This window comes from Gymnodraco acuticeps, unplaced genomic scaffold (genome assembly GCF_902827175.1).
Source record: "Gymnodraco acuticeps unplaced genomic scaffold, fGymAcu1.1, whole genome shotgun sequence".
Classification (NCBI taxonomy): Eukaryota; Metazoa; Chordata; class Actinopteri; order Perciformes; family Bathydraconidae; genus Gymnodraco; species Gymnodraco acuticeps.
This window is the reverse complement of record NW_022990238.1, coordinates 5,287,503-5,307,175: the sequence shown is the minus strand read 5'-3', so window position 1 is coordinate 5,307,175 and position 19,673 is coordinate 5,287,503. Positions and strand designations below refer to the sequence as shown.

General features: G+C 43.2%; 1 protein-coding gene across 13 annotated transcripts in view; it reads left to right on the top strand.

Annotated features, from left to right (window-relative positions):
• Positions 1–19,673, top strand: part of brd4 (bromodomain containing 4) — a 29,716-nt gene that overhangs the window by 7,349 nt on the left and 2,694 nt on the right. The window contains exons 2-20 of one of the 13 annotated variants that reach the window (XM_034219524.1): positions 1,713–1,822; positions 3,600–3,716; positions 8,665–9,061; positions 9,316–9,453; positions 9,550–9,685; positions 9,775–10,115; positions 11,182–11,565; positions 11,663–11,791; positions 12,216–12,446; positions 12,540–12,799; positions 13,207–13,538; positions 13,667–13,762; positions 13,847–14,248; positions 14,739–15,560; positions 15,666–15,772; positions 15,861–16,011; positions 16,462–16,592; positions 16,758–16,963; positions 19,261–19,534. In XM_034219524.1, the coding sequence (XP_034075415.1) occupies positions 1,725–1,822; positions 3,600–3,716; positions 8,665–9,061; positions 9,316–9,453; positions 9,550–9,685; positions 9,775–10,115; positions 11,182–11,565; positions 11,663–11,791; positions 12,216–12,446; positions 12,540–12,799; positions 13,207–13,538; positions 13,667–13,762; positions 13,847–14,248; positions 14,739–15,560; positions 15,666–15,772; positions 15,861–16,011; positions 16,462–16,592; positions 16,758–16,963; positions 19,261–19,534 (4,752 nt within the window). In that variant the 5' untranslated portion in view covers positions 1,713–1,724. Of the gene's footprint in view, positions 1–1,151; positions 1,823–3,024; positions 3,090–3,599; positions 3,717–3,753; positions 3,855–8,664; positions 9,062–9,315; positions 9,454–9,549; positions 9,686–9,774; positions 10,116–11,181; positions 11,566–11,662; positions 11,792–12,215; positions 12,447–12,539; positions 12,800–13,206; positions 13,539–13,666; positions 13,763–13,846; positions 14,249–14,738; positions 15,561–15,665; positions 15,773–15,860; positions 16,012–16,461; positions 16,593–16,757; positions 16,964–19,260; positions 19,535–19,673 lie in introns of those variants that run through there. The other 12 variants (XM_034219535.1, XM_034219528.1, XM_034219525.1 and 9 more) reach the window with 12 other exon arrangements.

The window sequence follows — 19,673 nt, the reverse complement described above, 5'->3', positions numbered from 1 at the left end:
AGATTATGATTTTTGCCATAATCGAGCAGCCCTCCGTAGTACTTCTCTTCGTTAAGTGTGGTCAACATGCTGTCAGGAACATCTTTAGTGGAGGCTGCTGTGCCACAGGAAGACACGCTCGGTGGTCCCACAGTTTTAAAATCCAGAAACTTGTTTCAATTGTTCATTCAATAGCTTGATCGTTACGCTCCCCTATGTTATGGCGTGAATTTAGATTAATCACACTGAATACTTAAACTGTACAATGTCTTGGCTCTGCTTTCAACCTAGATATTGGTGGCATAGTGCACATAGTAATTAGCTTCTATTACTATGTTTAATATGTCTATATGTCTTTCTTGATATGAGTTGCTTAAAGGTGGGGTATGTAATTTCTTTCAGAAACACTTTTTGTTATATTCCATGGAATGCTCTTAACATCCCGATAGCAATGAATATATTAAATGCTTTGACAATGAATACATTGAAAAAATGTCATCTGTGGAAGCCTTAGTGCTGTAAAAAGCACGGCCAATCATTTTAGCCGGCCCGGCTAAAATAACTGGATGGCCTACCTGCCTGTCAGCCTTCCATCTGTGCACAAACTTATCTCGTGCCCTCATTGGTCATGTACCGTTTGTGTTGGAGGAGGGGCTCTGTACGGAAGTGGCAGATTTGTTCCGGTTGTGTACTTTCAAATTCTAGCGCACTCGAGCTGGTTTCTCCAAAATTACATACCCCACCTTTAATTGTAATTTAAGTGTCCAAGTCATCAACCCCACTTGTAATTTTCCCCCCAATTTTTTGAAAAATAATTATACATGTGGTCCAATATGAAAGGTTTCCCCCCCGGAACAACAGTTATGTAGCATTTTTTGAATTGATGTAGCCCAGCCACGATGCGAATGTGAGTGGTATACGAGTGGTGGATGGTAAGCAGATAAGGGAGCCCTTAAATTGGTGGGGGAGGCATACACAAGACCGCTATGACGGAAGTGAGTGAGTGGGGGTGGGGCATGATGAAATGGACTAAGGATAAGAAAGGAAGGGGGTGGGGTGTTAAAGGTAAGAGTGTGAGCAAGAGAGATGAGTGAGGAAGGACCTCAAGCTATTGATGGGAAAGAGGGGAGGGGTGGAGTGAGCGAGAGAGGGAGGGAGGGGTGTGTGGGCTGAGGCTCCACTGAATGAGGAAGCAGCAGAGCCATTTTTACTGTTGAGTAACTGCATGCTGGTCTGGCTGTGCTAGGGAGGGCGAGAGAGTGAGCTAGAGGAAAGAAGTGCTCCTGAATCTTATCGGAGCCCTCTCTCCCCTCTCTCCCGTTCCCCTCCTTGCTTTCCGCTTGTGTCCATTTAAGTTGGGGAGGCCCTGGAGAGGACACACAATGGAGCGAAGAGCCTGTGGCAACTGGGCCGTTGTACTGCTGAGAGGGGGATGGGGTGGAGAGAGGACCGGTTCACACAGCTAACACAGCCTGCCGGCTGTAGGCTTCCACAGCCTTCCTCCCCGCCTGGACCCCTGTTTTCAGGCTGGGGCCTTTATTGTGGAACGGCCACCCTCAAACTCCGCTTGGACTATACTAAGGATTATTCATCGTCTTCTGTCGGATTTTAGGATTCATGCTGGAGCCTGAAGAATAAATCCCTCCTGTGTTTTGGCTTCTGAGAAAAGAGAAACAAACTTCTATGTAATTCTTCTTGCCCTTTCTCGGTTTTTGGTTTCTTTTTCTTTTTAGTGGACTTCGTAAATGGATTACAAGATGCATGCCAAATCCAATGATTTGCTGGATTTTCAAAAACTGGACGCCCTTCTGGAAAAAATTGCACATTCAGTCTCTGTGAAAAGGTAATGTTATTCATTGAGGTAGACTCTCCTACACATTTTTTAGACATTCAACAATCCCTGACGTCTTAAAAATCCCACATAGACAAATGATTATCAACTGAAATGAATGATTGTTTAAGAAACGACAAGGTTAAAGTAAAGAAAGCCTTAGGTAATAGTTATTGGGACTATCATGTGGTTAGCACTATTTCTAGTTGTACATCTCCATCACGATTTGTTGTCTTGATATAAGTATTGTTAACCAGATTTCAGCCAGAATCTTCTAACCTACCTCCTGGTGAGAGAGGGGTGTGTGGGGGAAGGGGGAGTATTGAGGAAGAAGGGGGGTTGTGTGTGTGGCAGTTGTAGAAATGTCTCCTGATTCCTGGCAGGGTTTGTCCTGCTCATCCTAACCAGCTGGAAGTTGAACCTGGCACGGCGGCCATGAGTCTTGCCTTTTCCCGTGTATGACTCATGGCTAGTCTATTTGAGTCACTGTTGCTCATTCACTGACTCATAGAGCAAGTTCTTCTTTTAATCAATACAGGAAGGAGAACTCATTTAAGTTTACGAACGTGTTACGTATGATTGGAACCAATGGTTTTTGACTCAAATACCCGTAAGACAAATGTAAACAAAGTGTGCTTTACCTGGGGTTTGTTTATAAACCCACTCCAGTCCCACAGGCCATGGATGATTGCTAGTGATTTGGTAAGCAACCAAAAGTATGACTTCGAACCATCGAGGATAAAAATACAGTTGCCAAAGTGTGGAGTGTTACCATAGAAACGTGGGTCAGATTTATTTGTCATAAAGCCAGGTTCCAGAGATATTCAAATAAGGTAGCAACAGACCAACCACACATGATACAAGGGAGTAGTTCAACTTGCGACATACTTAATGTGAAATATCTTTGGTTTATAATAGTTTGTTTGGCATAACTGAGCCCTACAGTGACTTTTGAGATTATTATTATCAAGAGTGACCTTGGTATTTCCAGGATTTCTATACATACCGTCATCATTTTTACATTTGTTGGCAGCAAACCAGTTTTATTAGAGAACAAAATGCCCTGACACATTAGGTCGACAGTCTACCTTCAGATGTCTTTGGGATGTAGTTCAGAGTGTGTGGGGGGCCATTGCCCAGGATCTTTGATTACATAACGGCATCTTTTTACCTCAGCGTTTCTTTCATATTAATAATGTGTGCCTTCATCATAGGTTCCTGTCCCACCTGTTCACACTCTAGTTGCTGAAAACACCCCCGGGGATTCAGGACGAATATTGTACGTACTTTCCATAATATCGGTGGAGGCCTGCATTTTTTTATTTACCCTTATTAGATCTTTGCTATTGGGCTTTATTCTTCAATGAGGTATAAAGATCTCTACCTCCATTCACCTTATTGGTGTATTTAAGAAGAAAGTGTCCATTATGTTTACAAATAATGCCACAAACTAAGAGCATCAATGGAATCACTACATTGGTGTGGAATGACAGGCGGAGTGGAGCTTCTCTGGAGAATGGTTGTTGATGGTTTTATGAAAGAGTGGAGAGGCTGGTGATAAGCAGGGAGTGGTGCTCTTGGCCTCGTCACTGTGGTGTGGTCCCATTAATAATGTATTCCTTTGCTTTCAGGCAAAACACAGGCCATCATGCCGACACTTAGAGGGGGTCTCAAGTGTAATCTGCAGGCTTATATTTTCGCCTGAAATCACCCCCCACTCCTTTTATGAATGATTTATAGTTTACTCGCAAGCGTCTTGCTATTATGTTCCTCTCCTCTTTCCATGTAGGACAGTCGAGGCGGCACATATGACCAGATGTCCTGGTGTGAGATGTGCATCCCCCCCCACCCCCGTAACTAGAGCTACTTCCTCCCCAGGAAACATTCCAGAGCATTCTGCAGTGATGTATGTCCAGGTCAAAGGTCAACTTGTAGTCCTGAGCTGAGGGTTGTGAGACATGCAGCAACAGGAAGTGGACCTCCTGGTTGACCTCTGTTTGGGGCTGCCGCAGACACTGTTAGTCTCACATGCCAAGGACCGCAGGTCATTGAGAGTTTGCTTTTTATTCATCATAAACACCGGCTGACATCAACATCACATATTACTTGAAGTTAAAGTAAATACAAATATCCCAATATATCAACAAACCTTAAATATATTTTCAGAGTGTTTTAAGCTTAAAATGTGCAAGTTATTGTTTAGCTTGAGAGAGACAAATACTTCTTGAATGTTGACAATCCAACCTGTTTTGACTCCACTGCCATAGCTCCAAGTGTGTCGTTAAAGATATAGAGTGCAAGACCACATATAATACGCCTCCATGTCAAACTAAATCAGACAATATGAAAGAAAATATGAACACAATCCAACTCCTTAGACATAATAACGTCGGCACATCAGAGGCACAGACTTTGTCTTTAACACGTCAAGCCTAAAGCAAAGTCCTGTGGTGATGAGAGACATTTAACACAAACTCAGTTATTAAGACATTTTAAAGGTTGTCATGCATACATGGTTGTGATGTAATATATTACACAGGCCACGCTTTGTTTTCACTTCTGGAATTGAGGCAAAGCATTTTGTTTCCACCACCGCTAAGTGGGACGGACAATAATACCTCTTGTGTTGATGAAATGTTCTTCAATCACTAGCAAAATATTGCGACGTACAGTTATGCGGTCACATGGAAATATTGCAATGGTAAGAGGTCAACTGCCTGTTGCCCCTTAACCTGCAGTTAAGTTGGTATCAGATGTATAACACAATACTTGTGTTTTCAGTAGAAATGAGATAATAATTGATAAGGCTTAGTATACGGGCAGAAGATAACTAAAGTCATTCTTTTCAAGGGTATCTCTCAAAACGTAATGTTATGTCTATAAGAAGTACAGCACTTGGTCCAGCTGCACTGCTAGGCTACATGAAGGCTGATTACCTATCTGAGGGATGACCTTGGTGACAGGTTTATGTCACACACATCATCTAGGGGTGTAACGTCAACTTGGATCAACAAATACCTTAAATGATCACCAATCCAAAATCTTCGATTTGAAGTGAAAACTTCCAAATATATCATCTCGAAGATACATTTTTGTTTTGAAATTCACATGCTACATCTGCGTCGCCATTTCTGTCCGAACAAGTAATACACATTTTTAATTTCATTTGAGTTGCTTAACAAAGCTTGGATATAAGTTTCTTGGTCACCCAAGGCTTGATACAGATACAGTATCTGTTGTACTGAGTCAAACAACCTTTTCTGACCTTCGTTCAAGTGCCATACCGGCCATCATTAAGAATGCATCATGGTAGTTCCACGTGCTATCAATGACATGTGCATGTTGCATGGAGAGACCAAAGTGTATAACCTTATAATTAAAACCTGTCTCCCTTTTCATGACAGACAATGTCAGATTGTCTTGCATCTCAATATTGTTCACGAATATTTAGAATGACACGGCACCAACAGGCCAAGCTATTAGTAGTACCATCCATAGGACCGCAAGTTAGACTGCAGGGAAGCCTGACGAATTAGAAAGCCAGCAAGTCTCTTTAGATATACCTGTATATAAGTACAGATGCCTGCTTAGTTCATCCTCCCTCATTTATTGAATCTATCTCTGTGTTCCCTGAAGTGTGTTTACACTTATTGTTATTGCAGTTCTGCTATGTCAACGACTATCGCTGCGAGTGTGCCTGTTGTTAATGAGCTGTTAGAGACCATCTGGCGGTATGTGTGTGATGATAATTCGCTCCATGCGGCACTGAAGGCCAGCCGGAACAGGCTTATGTTGTGGCTAACTTTTACCTTGTCCTCGTGGAAGATGTCCTGTAGTGGTTGCTCAGAAGCTGTTCATGACGTACTTGTGTCTGTGTTGCTCTCCTAGCTGTCTGTACTGTACCTGGCAGTGTGTTTCTGGTAAAGGCCGCGATCATTCCGAGCAGCTGTTTCTTCTGTGTCCTCAGTCGACTTTGATGCATTTGCTCAAAACATTTCCCGGAACATCTTCCTTTCATTGTGCCAATAAGTCAGCATCCTTACACAATTACAGCCTTGATAGGGCGATTGCACCTGGAAGCTTTTTGTTTACGTGCAGCAGTGTTTGGGCAGAACAAGTCATTTGTGTATGATTTTAATCCTGACCTGAAACCTGAGTCTTTCACATTTTAATTTGAACAAAAGGCTCTTTGTAAACATAGGTATTTATAACGTCAACAGACGCACTCACATACTCTACACTAAGTAACCAGAAAAATACAAACTGTAATATGCTGTTATTCAATACAGTACAATACATCTGCAATAAACTTCATATCACTTTTGCCCCATACATGTATAGGCTATTGTGTGTTGATGTTGGAATATACTGCATTATATCATATCAAAATGGTTCTTGATATATAACTCTAGCACATATGGAAGATCAAAGTATTATAACACCAGTACAAAGTCATCTTTAATTAAATGTACTAAATGATTCCCAATAATTCGCAGGTAGTATTTACATTTGTATATAATTGCATTCAAATGTATCTACAAATGTCCCTTTCTTTAAGGTGGGCTACACAAATAAACCACAAATGATGGGTGTTCAATTATAAAAATGGTTTGATTTTTTTCAATAACTCAAAAGACTAAATTATAATAGGAAATAACATTTGAATTGTCTCAAAATCAAATAAGAAGTGTTGGAATGTGATCCCTTTTCAGGACATACTTTAGCCATTTGTTCTCTTTAATCACTGAAGTTATAAAAATGTCCTCACTGACCCTTCTATCTCTTTTATGACAAAAAACAAATTGAAATATAGTGGTTATCAATATTCAAAGACTTAAGCAAATACCTAAATAACTTTTGTATTTCTCAACTCAGCCTCTGCCTTGGTGCTGGTAGAAACAAACAAATCACATGCACTGCAATTGGAAACACATTTTGAGTATTGTTTTGTTGACAAATAGTGATCAACTGTCATAGTCTTGATGGTAAATACTAATGGAAACAAAGGTGGAAATATATCCAGCAAATTGGATTGTATCGGAAGCCGTCCAGTGCAATCTCTAAAACAAGGCAGCGATACGTACTGACGTGTCGTTCAAATACCGGTCTTCTACAGACAGCCTGTGATACCTGTGAACGTACTCCTCCATAACAGACAGGAATGACAGGTTCATCTGGAAGTCAATATACTGAGGCGACTCCTTTAAATGGTATCATTCGTTGAAGCCAGTTGACAAAAGCAATGTTTTCCATATTTCAATTGTTCACATTCATGCCTTCGACAAGTTCTGTGCTTATTTATTCGCGGTCTTATTTGTCAATCTTTTTGCTTTCGGCTTCAAAAGTACCATCTGTGATGATCTGGTGCTGTTACCTTATTGGTCATTCAGATTCTCCACTGTGTTTAAAGCCCTCAGGGCAGCGATCATGTGGTGTACAAACTGCTTCCCTCTTCCCATGAAGTGACTCATGAAGAATGAGATTAGTCACAGATATATACTGTGGTGTGTATTTATCTTGAAGTTGTGGGGGTGGACTTCAGTGTTCCAGACTGTGAGACTAACTTGTCTCTAATACAGGCCAGAATACACAACCTTTATGATCAGTGCTTTTTACTGAACACTGTGGGTTCCCTAGACAAGTATACCTCATATCAACCGTGTTGTCTTTCGAGCCTTGTGTGTGTCTTGAATGTGATGTCCATGACTGGCTGTGAGGGGCCATAGTTTATGACTGAGAGCTGTGTAGCAGATCACACAGTTGTCGTCGTCACCCCCCCCAGCTGCCACTCTCATTTGCTCTCACCCTGCACCCTCTGTCCGCCCACATCCCTAAGCACTCCCAGTAACTGAGACAGAGTAGTTAATCAAAGATCTACTAAAAACACACACTGCTAGAGCCAAACCTTAAACTCCTTGCTCTCCTGAATACACTGCATTTACATTTGAAAATGTATCAATATCAGCAGTAGGATGATATCAACTTTTATCAATTTTGTGAACTGAATAGAATTGGGATTTGAACTCTTAAATGGGCAAAAGAAGATGTTTTATGACTTTTTGTGGATAAGAACCTCACTCTTTAAAACATGTAGGCTGTTACTCAACCAAATAATTAATCTATTATATAAATGTTCAGCAGGGTTGCTTGGCAAATATTGTTATAATGGTAAAGTTGGTCACAATTACTCGCATTAAACATTACAAACAGATTTGTAATCTTTAACAGTGGATTCTCTTTGGCTCTCTTTCCATCGTCTTGGTTTGAGCTGAACTAAAGACGTCACAGCAATGTCTGAGAGGGAGTTAGGGTATTTAAGAAACGTTTCTCACAGTCTTCCCTGAGTCTCTGGCCCTAGGAAGAGGGCAAGGAGTGTACAAAAAAAGTTTGGACTGGAGCCGCATGCCACTTGTAGCTTACGTTTTGCTTTATATTTCAGCTATTGTTGTCATGATGGCTCTCAGACACTTTTTCTTACTGTGTGTGTGGGGTCTTGATTTTCTCCCAGAAAAGAGAGTTGAGAGCTCTGCCAGGTTCATTATTATCTGCATCAGGACATCCCAGAGAGTAATATCACACTCATAACGAGGGGTACAAAAAAAAACTCAACAAAAAAATGATTTTGTGGTATGCTGTTTGATCCCATCAGTCGAATTGTCTGTAGCTGCTCCAAACAGCCACCATCAAAAGGCACGGTGAAAAACCGTCCATTATGGAGAGTGGCAAGACACAATGAACCATTCATTGTAATCTAAATTGTTTCACTTGGTTGTACATGAAAGAAGCTAGACTGAACAATTAAATGTAATGTTTTTGAATATGCTAATGACCGTTTGCTTTTCTCCTCTCCCCAGAGAGTCCAGTGAGGAGTGCAATGGGATCAGCGGTGCTCTGTCAGTGGAGTCTGTGCCGGGGCCAAGACTGAGCTGGTGTCCTGCCAACACCACTACCCCTGCCCCTGCAGCTCCAGCTCCTGCTCGGGGGACTGAGCCCGCGCCCCACCCTGTCAGAATGGGAGACGGCCTGGATGCAGCGCAGATGTCGGGCAGCAACAGCAGTAGCAGCAGCGGCCAGGGGCAGGCCCAGCAAGGTGGCAACCCCCCACCCCCAGAGTACATCAATCCCAACAGGCCAAAGCGCCAGACCAATCAGCTGCAGTACTTGCTCAAGGCGGTGGTGAAGGGCCTGTGGAAACACCAGTTTGCCTGGCCCTTTCTTATACCAGTGGATGCGATCAAACTTAACCTGCCTGTGAGTACTTTGCCTCTGTTTGTACGACGCAACCTACCTTCAACTTTCATCAGGGCATTACTAAGGCGCACTCAGACTGCAAGCAAAAGTTGTTTGAATCAAATCGTTTTTTCTTGCACATATTTGACTCGGATCATTATTATTTATAAAAGTGTGAACAAGACAAGGAATCGGATCTTCTCAGATTTGGGCTACTATTTGTTGTGTTGTGTCTCAATTGCGTTCTCACTCACTTTTATGCAACCCTTTTTCAGGACTACTACACAATAATCAAAATTCCTATGGACATGGGAACAATCAAGAGAAGGCTTGAGAACAGTTACTACTGGAATGCCCAAGAATGTATCCAAGACTTCAACACGATGTTTACCAACTGCTACATATACAACAAGGTGACATATTTGTACACTGGAGCTCTTGTTAACATAAAATCCAAAATATTTTCAAATGCCTCCACTTTTGCTAACTGTGTTTGTCTCCCCCTGCAGCCCGGAGATGACATAGTCTTAATGGCTGAGTCTCTGGAGAAGGCTTTCCTCCAAAGGGTCACAGAAATGCCTCAGGAAGAAACTGAGATTGTTGTCATGACAGGGAAGGGGCGTGGCCGGGGCCGAAGAGAAGGAAGTATGAGATTTTCTGCTTCATCTTTTGCTAACGGTGTTCTTGAAGCTGGAGATGGTATATTTAACCTAATGTCTTGTTTTCTCATCAAGGTCTGAACTTGAAACCAGGGGGCATCATTGATTCTTCGTCCACGATCCCTCTAACACGTGGTGTGTCGAACCTCTCGGCAGCACCACAGATCAGGGGACCGGTGCAGGGCCCGCCTTCACTACCTCCCCAGCCTTTGATGCAGGCCCTGCCGTCCCACATGCCCCCCACGTTACCCAGCCATGCGCCACAGCTCGGAGCCCCCTACTCGATGGGCCACTCAGACTGCGCTCCTCAAGTTCCCATCATGACTTCTGTGCCTCCCCCTGCTCAGACCGCGCTTCCCCCAGCATCCATCCAGAACGTTGCACCCATGCTGCAGAACCCCATTACCATGACCAAAGTGAGTGTGATGTTCGAAAAAGCAGAGATGGCAAAAGTAAACACATCCTTTACTCAAGTAGAAGTACAGATACTCATGTTTAAAAATACTCTGGTAAAAGTAGAAGTACTGACTAAACTTCTATACTCAAGTAAAATGAAAGAAGTATGGGCTTCCAAGTAAAAAGTACCCATAACTACCATCTGTTTTAAAGAGTAACTGACCTCCCTTTATATTAATAGAACAATGATGTCATTGTTAGCTAATGAATGTTTCCATGCTGAACAACGGCAACATGACAACGTTCTCATTGGTCCCTCTTCTTTAGAGAAAACCAGGAAATGATGGATACACGGATCGTGTTCAAATCAATAAGCACGCACTGACTCTAAATAATAATGATCACGCCACCAAACACAGAATCAAACTAAAGGAACCAGCCTGTTTGGAAAATGTAAGAAGTAGAAAGTACAGGTATTTGTGTTCAAAATGTAAGAAGTAGAAAGTACAGGTATTTGTGTTCAAAATGTAAGACGTAGAAAGTACAGGTATTTGTGTTAAAACTGTAAGAAGTAGAAAGTACAGGTATTTGTGTTAAAACTGTAAGAAGTAGAAAGTACAGGTATTTGTGTTCAAAATGTAAGAAGTAGAAAGTACAGATATTTGTGTTAAAAATGTAAGAAGTAGAAAGTACAGGTATTTGTGTTCAACATGTAAGAAGTAGAAAGTACAGATATTTGTGTTCAAAATGTAAGAAGTAGAAAGTACAGGTATTTGTGTTCAACATGTAAGAAGTAAAAGTAAAAAGTCGTCAGAAACATAAGTAGTGGAGCAAAGTACTGATAACAGAAAAATGTACTTAAGTACAGTAACGAAGTATTTGTACTCCACTACTTCCCACCTCTGCTAAAAAGTATAGATGGAAGTTCTTTGAGGTGCCAACTAGAATACTGCTTTGAAATGCTGGAGGAGAGGGGAGTTTAAAATGTGTCTAAGGCAATTAAATGATTGCCAACTTATTTTAACCACTGATTTCCTGGCCCTTTTTCACCATCTCTCTGCTCTCCTTGTATTCACTTCTATCTAGATAAGAAAGAGCCAGAAGAGGAAAGCTGACACCACCACTCCCACAGCAAATGACCAACTGAGTGAGTCTTCACCAGCAGAGTCCAAATCTGGGAAGACCCTACCCAGGCGAGAGAGTGCGCGGCCTCCTAAACTGTTGAAGAAGGAGGCTCCTGACTCCCAGCATCACATCGGCATGGTGATGGGACTGAGTGGACCAAGTGGCGGTCACAGCCCCAAACCACAGGATCAGCTAGGATACTGTGCAAGTGTGGTCAGGGACATGCTGTCCAAGAAGCACGCTGCTTATGCCTGGCCCTTCTACAAACCTGTGGATGTGGCTGCGCTGGGACTACACGATTATCATGACATCATCAAGTATCCTATGGACCTCAGCAGCATCAAGGTGAGATTAGACTGCATTATTCATTATAGTTTCATAAGATATTTACAAAGAGTCATTTCAGGCATTGGCAAGTAACTCATTTGAATGTTCTTAACAGTTGAAGCTGGAGAACAGGCAATACCGAGAACCCCAGGAGTTTGCTGCTGACGTACGATTAATGTTTTCCAACTGCTACAAATATAATCCTCCAGACCATGAGGTGGTTGCCATGGCCCGCAAACTGCAGGTGAATATATAGGCTGACATGCAAACAAGGTTCCTGTCGTAAAAAAGGGCAAGCATAATTCAATAAATGGACAATTCCATGTTATAGTAAGAAGTCAATACCATAATGTTTGTAATACATGTTTTGTAAGCTAGATTGTCCAATGTTTGAACTGATAGAAAAGTGAGCAACAATTAAAGCTGTCACTGGTAACCTTTGCAGGAAAATCTATTTAGGATCATTTGTTGATCACAACGTTTGCTTAAAATGTGTAAGAAAGAAAATAATATATGAATTTAAAGTAGAACATAAACACTTGTGCCAGGATGCTATCGAAGTGTTATTGTAGTATATAAGTATTATTTGTTGTTGTGGAGTGTTTCGGTCTCTTTCTACAAACATTCACTTTGTGTTTCTGACTTGTTTGTTTCTTCTCATTTCATAGGATGTCTTTGAGATGCGCTTTGCCAAGATGCCAGATGAACTGGAGACCAAGCCTCTGGTTCTCCCCCCAGCTCCTGTACTTCACCACCCTGCACCAGTTAAGCCCCAGCCTCCTCTGGCCCACGTGGCCTCGTCTTCAGACAGCTCCAGTGACTCGTCCTCCGAGTCCGAGTCTTCCACAGACGACTCTGAAGAGGAGAGAGTCCAGAGGTTAGCAGAGCTCCAGGATCAGGTCAGTGACCGGAATACATTTACGGTGGTGGAACACGTGTTGTCTGGTCCTTGTTGCCCTTTTGTTGACAGCTGGTCTTTTCTCTGTATACAGTTGAAGGCTGTCCACGAGCAGTTGGCTGCCTTGTCCCAACCACAAGCCAGCAAACCAAAGAGAAAAGAAAAAGAGAAGGAGAAGAAGGAAAAGGAGAAGGAAAAGGAGAAGGAGAAGAAGAAAGAAAAGCATAAGAAAAAGGGAGGTATGTCTGGCCATGTGGATGAGATCCAGGATGCAACACCTGTCCCGCAGCTCTCTAAGAAGAACAAGAGCAGAGACCATAACAACAAGGACAGTGCACCAAGGAAGAAATCTAGGTAGCTTCTACACCTTATTACCTTCATGTAATACCTTATTAAACTCCTTGAAAGTAAATGTTTGTATAGCCATTAGCTTGGCATTGCACAATTCAGTGTTATCTTTAACCAATTCTGATTTCGCTTTCCTGTTATGGCTTTATGGTTCTCGGTGAAATTGTGGCCTTGGTAGAGAGTCATTTTCTCAGGTTCACACAGTTTAATGGTTGTTGAGAGATTTTATTTTAGATTCTTATAATGTTTAATGATTGTTAGGGGATTTTATAATGTCTTCATCCCCTGTAGAAGTCTATATGTATCCATTGTTAGTTTTAATGCATTTGAACATTATTATGAAAGCTATTACGTAAACATAGGCTTGTCATTGTTATAAATACCTACGTTTTAAAATGTTCTTCTTCTTCTAGTAAAAAGGAAGCGATGAAACTCAATCATCCCACCAACCTGCTGCTAGTTCCCAGCCTGGAAGAGGATCTGGGAGCTGCTGGGTCTTCGTCCTCAGGGGAAAAAGGCAAGCCTATGACGTACGAGGAGAAAAGGCAGCTCAGCTTGGACATCAACAAGCTTCCTGGGGACAAGCTGGGCCGTGTGGTGCATATCATCCAGTCCAGAGAGCCTTCACTCAAAAACTCTAACCCCGATGAGATCGAGATTGACTTTGAGACGCTAAAGCCTTCCACTCTGCGCGAGCTGGAGAGATACGTGTCTTCCTGCCTCCGCAAGAAGAAGAAGTTTCCAGGTAAGCCTCTCTAAGAAACCACCAAGGGGAGCTGGCCCCGAGTTTAAACAGCTGTGTCTAATTGTTTAGTTTACTTACTGTTTGATTCTTTATTGGAAATGTATGAACAAATAGTTGTTACTTTGCAGCTGAGAAGCCTGTGGAGTCCATGGCTACCTCCAAAAAGACTGGTTCCTCCTCAGAGAGTAGCGGCTCCAGCACAGACAGCGAGGCTGAAGCGACAGGTGACTTAAATTGACAGTTAAAATGGCCACATCAAAAAAAAGAAAAATGCAAAAGTGCTTCATCTTTATTTTCACATTTTCCAGGAATAATAAAGCATCAGAAGAAAAAGGGCCACTCTGCGAAGGAGGGGAAGAAGCCTCATCCTCATTTACACATTCAGAGTGGCCCGGCTCAGGCTGGGCTTCATTCCCATATAGCAGGCCTTCAGGCTAGCATCCAGATGAAGCAGCAGCATCAGCCGTCTCCTGCAGGCTTCACCGCCCCCCCCGTAGCTGCTCTGGAGTCTTCCCAACTACTGGAAACTAGCTTCGAGTCCCTGCCGCCTTTCGGCCAGCCCCTCATGCATCTGTCCCATCACCAAGGCAACTCCCAATCCTCACCCGCAGCTCCACATCTCAATGCTCATTCTGCTGGGCCAGTGTCCCCTGAAACCCACCCCTTCCTCAACCAGCATCCCGTCCTTACGTCTCCGGGTAAGGCCAAATGTACGCCAATCCATTTTTTTCTTTATTCTAATTATTTAATGCCACTCAAATGTTGTTTTGTTTTTATCCAGTGAACTTTGGTTTTCATTCTCTTTCTATGACCTACAGTTTAAAATAATAAACATCCTGACAAAAAACTCAAATCCATCCATATTCCTGGATGAACTTTCTCATACGTCATTAAACATTTAATAGGACTGCTGTGATCTATTACTTTTTTGTTTTAGATTTTCACTCCCCACTTTCAGCTGTTCAGAAAAGATTGAATGAAGCCGAGGTTTCTCCTGTTGTAGTGTCTGCTATACACCAGTGGGTTAGAATCAGTGTCTCATGTCCCATCACAGTGGAGAGCACCTTTATAAATGTCTTCTTTGTTTTTTGAATTCCCTCTAAATAAAATGTAAAAGATGAACATTAGAAAGATATTTTTGTTACCACAAATGTGTATTTCTTATATTTTTGTTTCTTTCCTGACTCTGTGCACCCTTAGCCTTGCACATCTCCATGCCTCAGCAGCCTTCCCGACCCAGTCACAAGGCGGCGCCTCTTCATCCAAAAGCCCCTCAGCAGCAAGCAGCACCCCCCCAGCAGCAGCCCCCCATGCAGCAGCAGCCCCCCCCCCAGACAGCAGCTCCACCACCACCACAGCACCAGCTTCCCCCCCAGATCCTCCACCCTGCTCAGCCTCTGCACCAGCGGCCCATATCCCCCCCGACACTCACCCCCCAGGGCTTGCTCTCCTCCCAGCCTCCCCAGATGCTGCTGGAGGACGATGATGAGCCAGAGTCTACCACCCCTCTGAACCAAGTACAATTATACCTGCAGCAGTTCCAGCAAGCCCGGCAGCCCCAGCAGCCCCAGCAGTCCATGCAGTCACTTCAGGCGCAGGTTCGTCAGCAACAGCAGCAGCAGCAACAACAACAACAACAACAACAACAGCAGCAGCAGCAGCAGCAACAACAACAACAACAACAACAACAACCAGGACAGATCTCTCTCCTGCAGTCCGTGCAGGGACAGTCTCAGCTCCCCTCCCAGACCACCCTGCCTCCCCCACAGCTCACCATTCAGTCCCAGACGCAGCCCGCCCCTTCACATCAGGCCCCGCCCCCACAGATGCCCCTCCACCCGGCCCGCCACATGCAGCAGCAGCAACAACTTAACTACCAGCAGGGTCCTGGACTCGCTGGTCAGTCCCAGGGGTCACAACACAAGGTATCCATGCCCCCCAACAAAGCACAGCAGATCATCCAGCAGCAGCAGCAGCAGCAGCCCTCCCCTCGCCCGCCCAAGGCTGACCCTTACAACGCAGGTGAGTGGAAGAAGATGAGACTAAAATGTAATGTAAGAGGGAGTCGGGAAGCAAAGATTGGTGTTGGCTGATGTTTATTATAATGCCTCTCCTTTCTGTTGACAGGTCACATAAGGGACAACCCATCACCTCTCATGATGCATTCCCCACAACTTCCCCAGTTTCCACCTGTGTCCCATCAGTCCCCACCTCAAAACATGCAGTCCAAAAAGGTGAGAAATGCTTTTTAGAAACCGTTCTAGCAGGTCAACTGTCCTGTGTCCACATGTCTGACTCTAACTCCATGTGTTTGTCCTGCAGCAGAGGGGCCAGGGGAACCATAGTGTTGTAAAGGAGGAGAAGCTTCCTCCATCACCAGTGATGAGAGGAGAACCATTCAACCCGGCCATGAGACCCGACCATCACAAACATCCTGATAATAAGCCTTCTCAAACAAGCCACGGCCCACAGAGTGAGTAACAGGACTTGTTGTTTTTACTGGAGCTTTATTTTGCTATCTTAGAAAGGCACCGATACTCTGACCTGCCAATTCTGAATGTATTTCTAAGAACAGTTAGAACAGCAAACACAAAGATTTCTTTAGCTTTTCTTTTCAATGGAAAATGTAATTGTATGTTCCTAAAAATTAGAGAAAATATTCTATACTGTGAATGTAGGCTTATTATTAGTTAATCAAGCGTATTCATGGAGCCCGATCACAAATTGCAGATTTGACTCAGTGGGCTTTACAATCTACACCCTATGTCCAACACCAGTACGGGCCTATCAGATTACAATCATCTTATTTCCACCGGTGGCCTATCAATCGGTGTATCTCCAGTTAAAATGCACAGAGACGGAGAATTGTAGGATCTCCACAAAACACTGAGAATATTAATGTGTGTGACCCTGTGTTGCGCAGATGTGAAGTCCATGGACAGCTCGCGACCTGTGATCCGCTCCTCTGAGTCCAGTGGACCGCCTCCCTCTCTGCAAGACAAGGACAAGTTCAAGCAGGACTCCAAGACACCTATTGCCCCCAAAAAGGTACAGGTGGGTGTAATTAGTCACTTTAAAAAAGTATCTTATACACATCTCCCAGTTCTTAACGTATGAACTTGATGGTACTGCATCTTGAAAGGTTTTTGAACATTACCGATATTAATGGAACTTTTCTTACTGTCTATCTGACTGTCTGTCTGTGTTTGTGTGTCTCAGGATGTCAAATTGAAGAACATGGGCTCATGGGCCAGCCTTGCCCAAAAGTCCACATCCACACCCATGTCTGCAGTGAAGTCATCGAGTGACAGTTTTGAGCAGTTCCGTCGAGCGGCCCGGGAGAAGGAGGAGAGGGAGAAGGCTCTGAAGGCCCAGGCCGAGCAGGTGGAGAAGGACAGACAACGCAGAGAGCAGGACAAACTACGGTAAGGTTGTCGCAAGACAAAACAGAGGGCTGCAATGGTTACCTCAAAGTAAACATTGAAAGACTATAGCAGCGGAGCACATGCTGACTGTAAATAGTTGTATTTTTAGTCAAACTCATTCGAAAAATAAGTTTGTGAGGCTGATACACTTTGTTGTGTTGAGTCCATCTAATTACAGATTGAGACCCTTCAAAGACCCTTTGCGTTATACAGTTTCAAACTCTAGTGTTGATGTAACACTTTCAACAGCATACAGGTGTTATCATTGCACTTTTGTTGCAAATGTATTTAGGTAGACAGTCTGATGATGAATGATGCCAGAATCCCTGTATGATGAACAGATGTATTATGCCCTCTAGTGGACATGTTGCAGCCCATTTGATAGATTTTAGGGATGCAGTGTAGTAAAGAATAGTGAGACTGATTTCCAGAGAAAGCTTTGCTCACCAGTCTGTGCTTCTTATGTCAGTTTAGAACTGTTTGCTTAAGCCAGTGGTTCTCAAACTTTTTCTGTCAGGCCCCCCGTTTGGAGAAAAAAAAAAGTCGGGCCCCCCCAACACAAGTCAGGCTCAGTGGCGGCGCCAGATATTTATTTTGGGGTGCTGTGGGGTAGCTTGACGTTTCACAGAGGGTGCTCAAACATTTAGGGTTTCCCATTAATGTACCGATCGCTACAGTGGGATTTTCTACTGCAACACTCCCCACACAAATACACAGTGTGACAGTTACAATGAAGGCTCGAGGCATATAGGTGTAAGCAGGGGTAAAGTGCTATTTTTATAAGTGGTGTGTGGCATGCTCCCCCGGGAAGGTTTATTTTTAAATATTAAAGTTAAAAGCATCAATCTGGTGCACTTTGAGAGCAAAATGAAGAGATCTATGGATACATCTCTCAACTAGGGCTGCACGATTTTGGGAAAAAATCGAATTGCGATTTTTCTGACAAATATTGCGATTCGAATTGCAATATTTGTTTTAAAGCGACCCAACGGAAGTTTACTGTAAAATGCGGCCATAACTCCGGCTAGGAAGGTCGTATCAACGTACTCCCGTCTCTAGCACCCCCGCAGCCCGAGCTATGAGTGAAAAAACTAAACTTACATGAAACTTCCGTTGGGTTGCTTTAAAGTCAAGCTTCAGTTTAAGATTCACCCTGTAATAGAAACACGTGATGGAGCAGTACTAACCTGACCCAGATGGTTTGTTTCACCAAACCATCTAAAGCTCCATTGGAAGCCTTTTGGAAAGGGCAGGCACTTTCAAAAGCACTTGGCAGGTGATTGGATCAATCTGTCTATCACCTTCTATCATGGGCTACTTCTGATTGATTAACAATGGCTGGTACATGTGGAGCACAGCACTTCTGATTGGTGTGGATGACTGAGACACAAGAATTATTATTTTTTTTATTTCTAAAAAGAAAAAAAGATTTAAAAAAAATTCGCAGGCTTTGCCATTTGATAATCGCATCATTTCAAATCGCGATTTCGATTTAAAATCGATTAATCGTTCAGCCCTACTCTCAACACCCATATGAAACAGAACTGTAAACAGATTTAACATTTCTTTATGGATATTTTACAAATCACCCTTTTAAACTTTATTCTTGTTTTACTGTCATATAGTATTTCATACCTGTTTTTCATTTATTCTCTTATTTTTTTATAACTATAATGATCATTATAAATGTGTCTCGGATATAATTGTTTACATTAATGGTGACCAAGACGTTTGACACCCACTGAGATAACACTGAGAGTCCTTTAGCTCACTGAGACTCTCAGTCTGACAGGAGAGGACTCTGCTCCACTTTGTTGTTGAAAAAACTCCTTACATCCGTTAGCGTAGCTCGCTGGCACCAGAAGCTAACAACAACGATCTCCGGTACCACACACACACACACACACACACACACACACACACACAGAGCCGAGCTTTAATGAAACACAGAGACCCAGACGTAATAGTACTGCATCATATTATTTTCGAATCAATAATTTTTCAATTTATGATTTTTTTTAAAAAATCTTTTATTTTTATTTTTTTTGCCATTTTTCCTCCTGGTCTCTCGCGCCCCCCCTGACATGCCTCTGCGCCCCCCACTTTGAGAACCACTGGCTTAAGCCAAGACATCTCTGTATTCTATGTGTTTTGAGTTGTAAAGCTTTAGGTGATCTTGTTTTATTATAAGCACAGCCAAACAAAAACTAAAAAAAAACTAAAAGTGAACCCCTTACAGAAATGTGAGAAGCATTAAATTCCACCTGGTGTAAATGATTTTCCTGAATGTTTTCCAGAGGGCGGGATGAAGAGGACATCATTGAGCCGACCAGACGGGTGCACGAGGAGCCCCGCCGGCGTCAGGAGCAGCAACACATTCAAGCTCAGTCGCAGCAGCAGCAGCAGCAGCAACAACAACAACAGCCGCAGCAACAGCAGGAGCCCCCGCCTGCTGCCATCCAGCAGCCTCCTGCCCCCCCCACCCCGCCTCAGCCCGCTGCACAGAACCCACTCGACCAACAGAGGGAGCTCGCTCGCCGCCGAGAGCAGGAGAGGAGGAGGCGAGAAGCGGTGAGATAACTGTGTTTACGGAAATAGTCAAATGATAACTGTAACATAGTCTAAAAGATATAGATTATAGGGATGGGAATTTGAAACCAAATGTATATTCTAATATTCAACCCCCCAAAAAACAGTTAACCGAATGTAC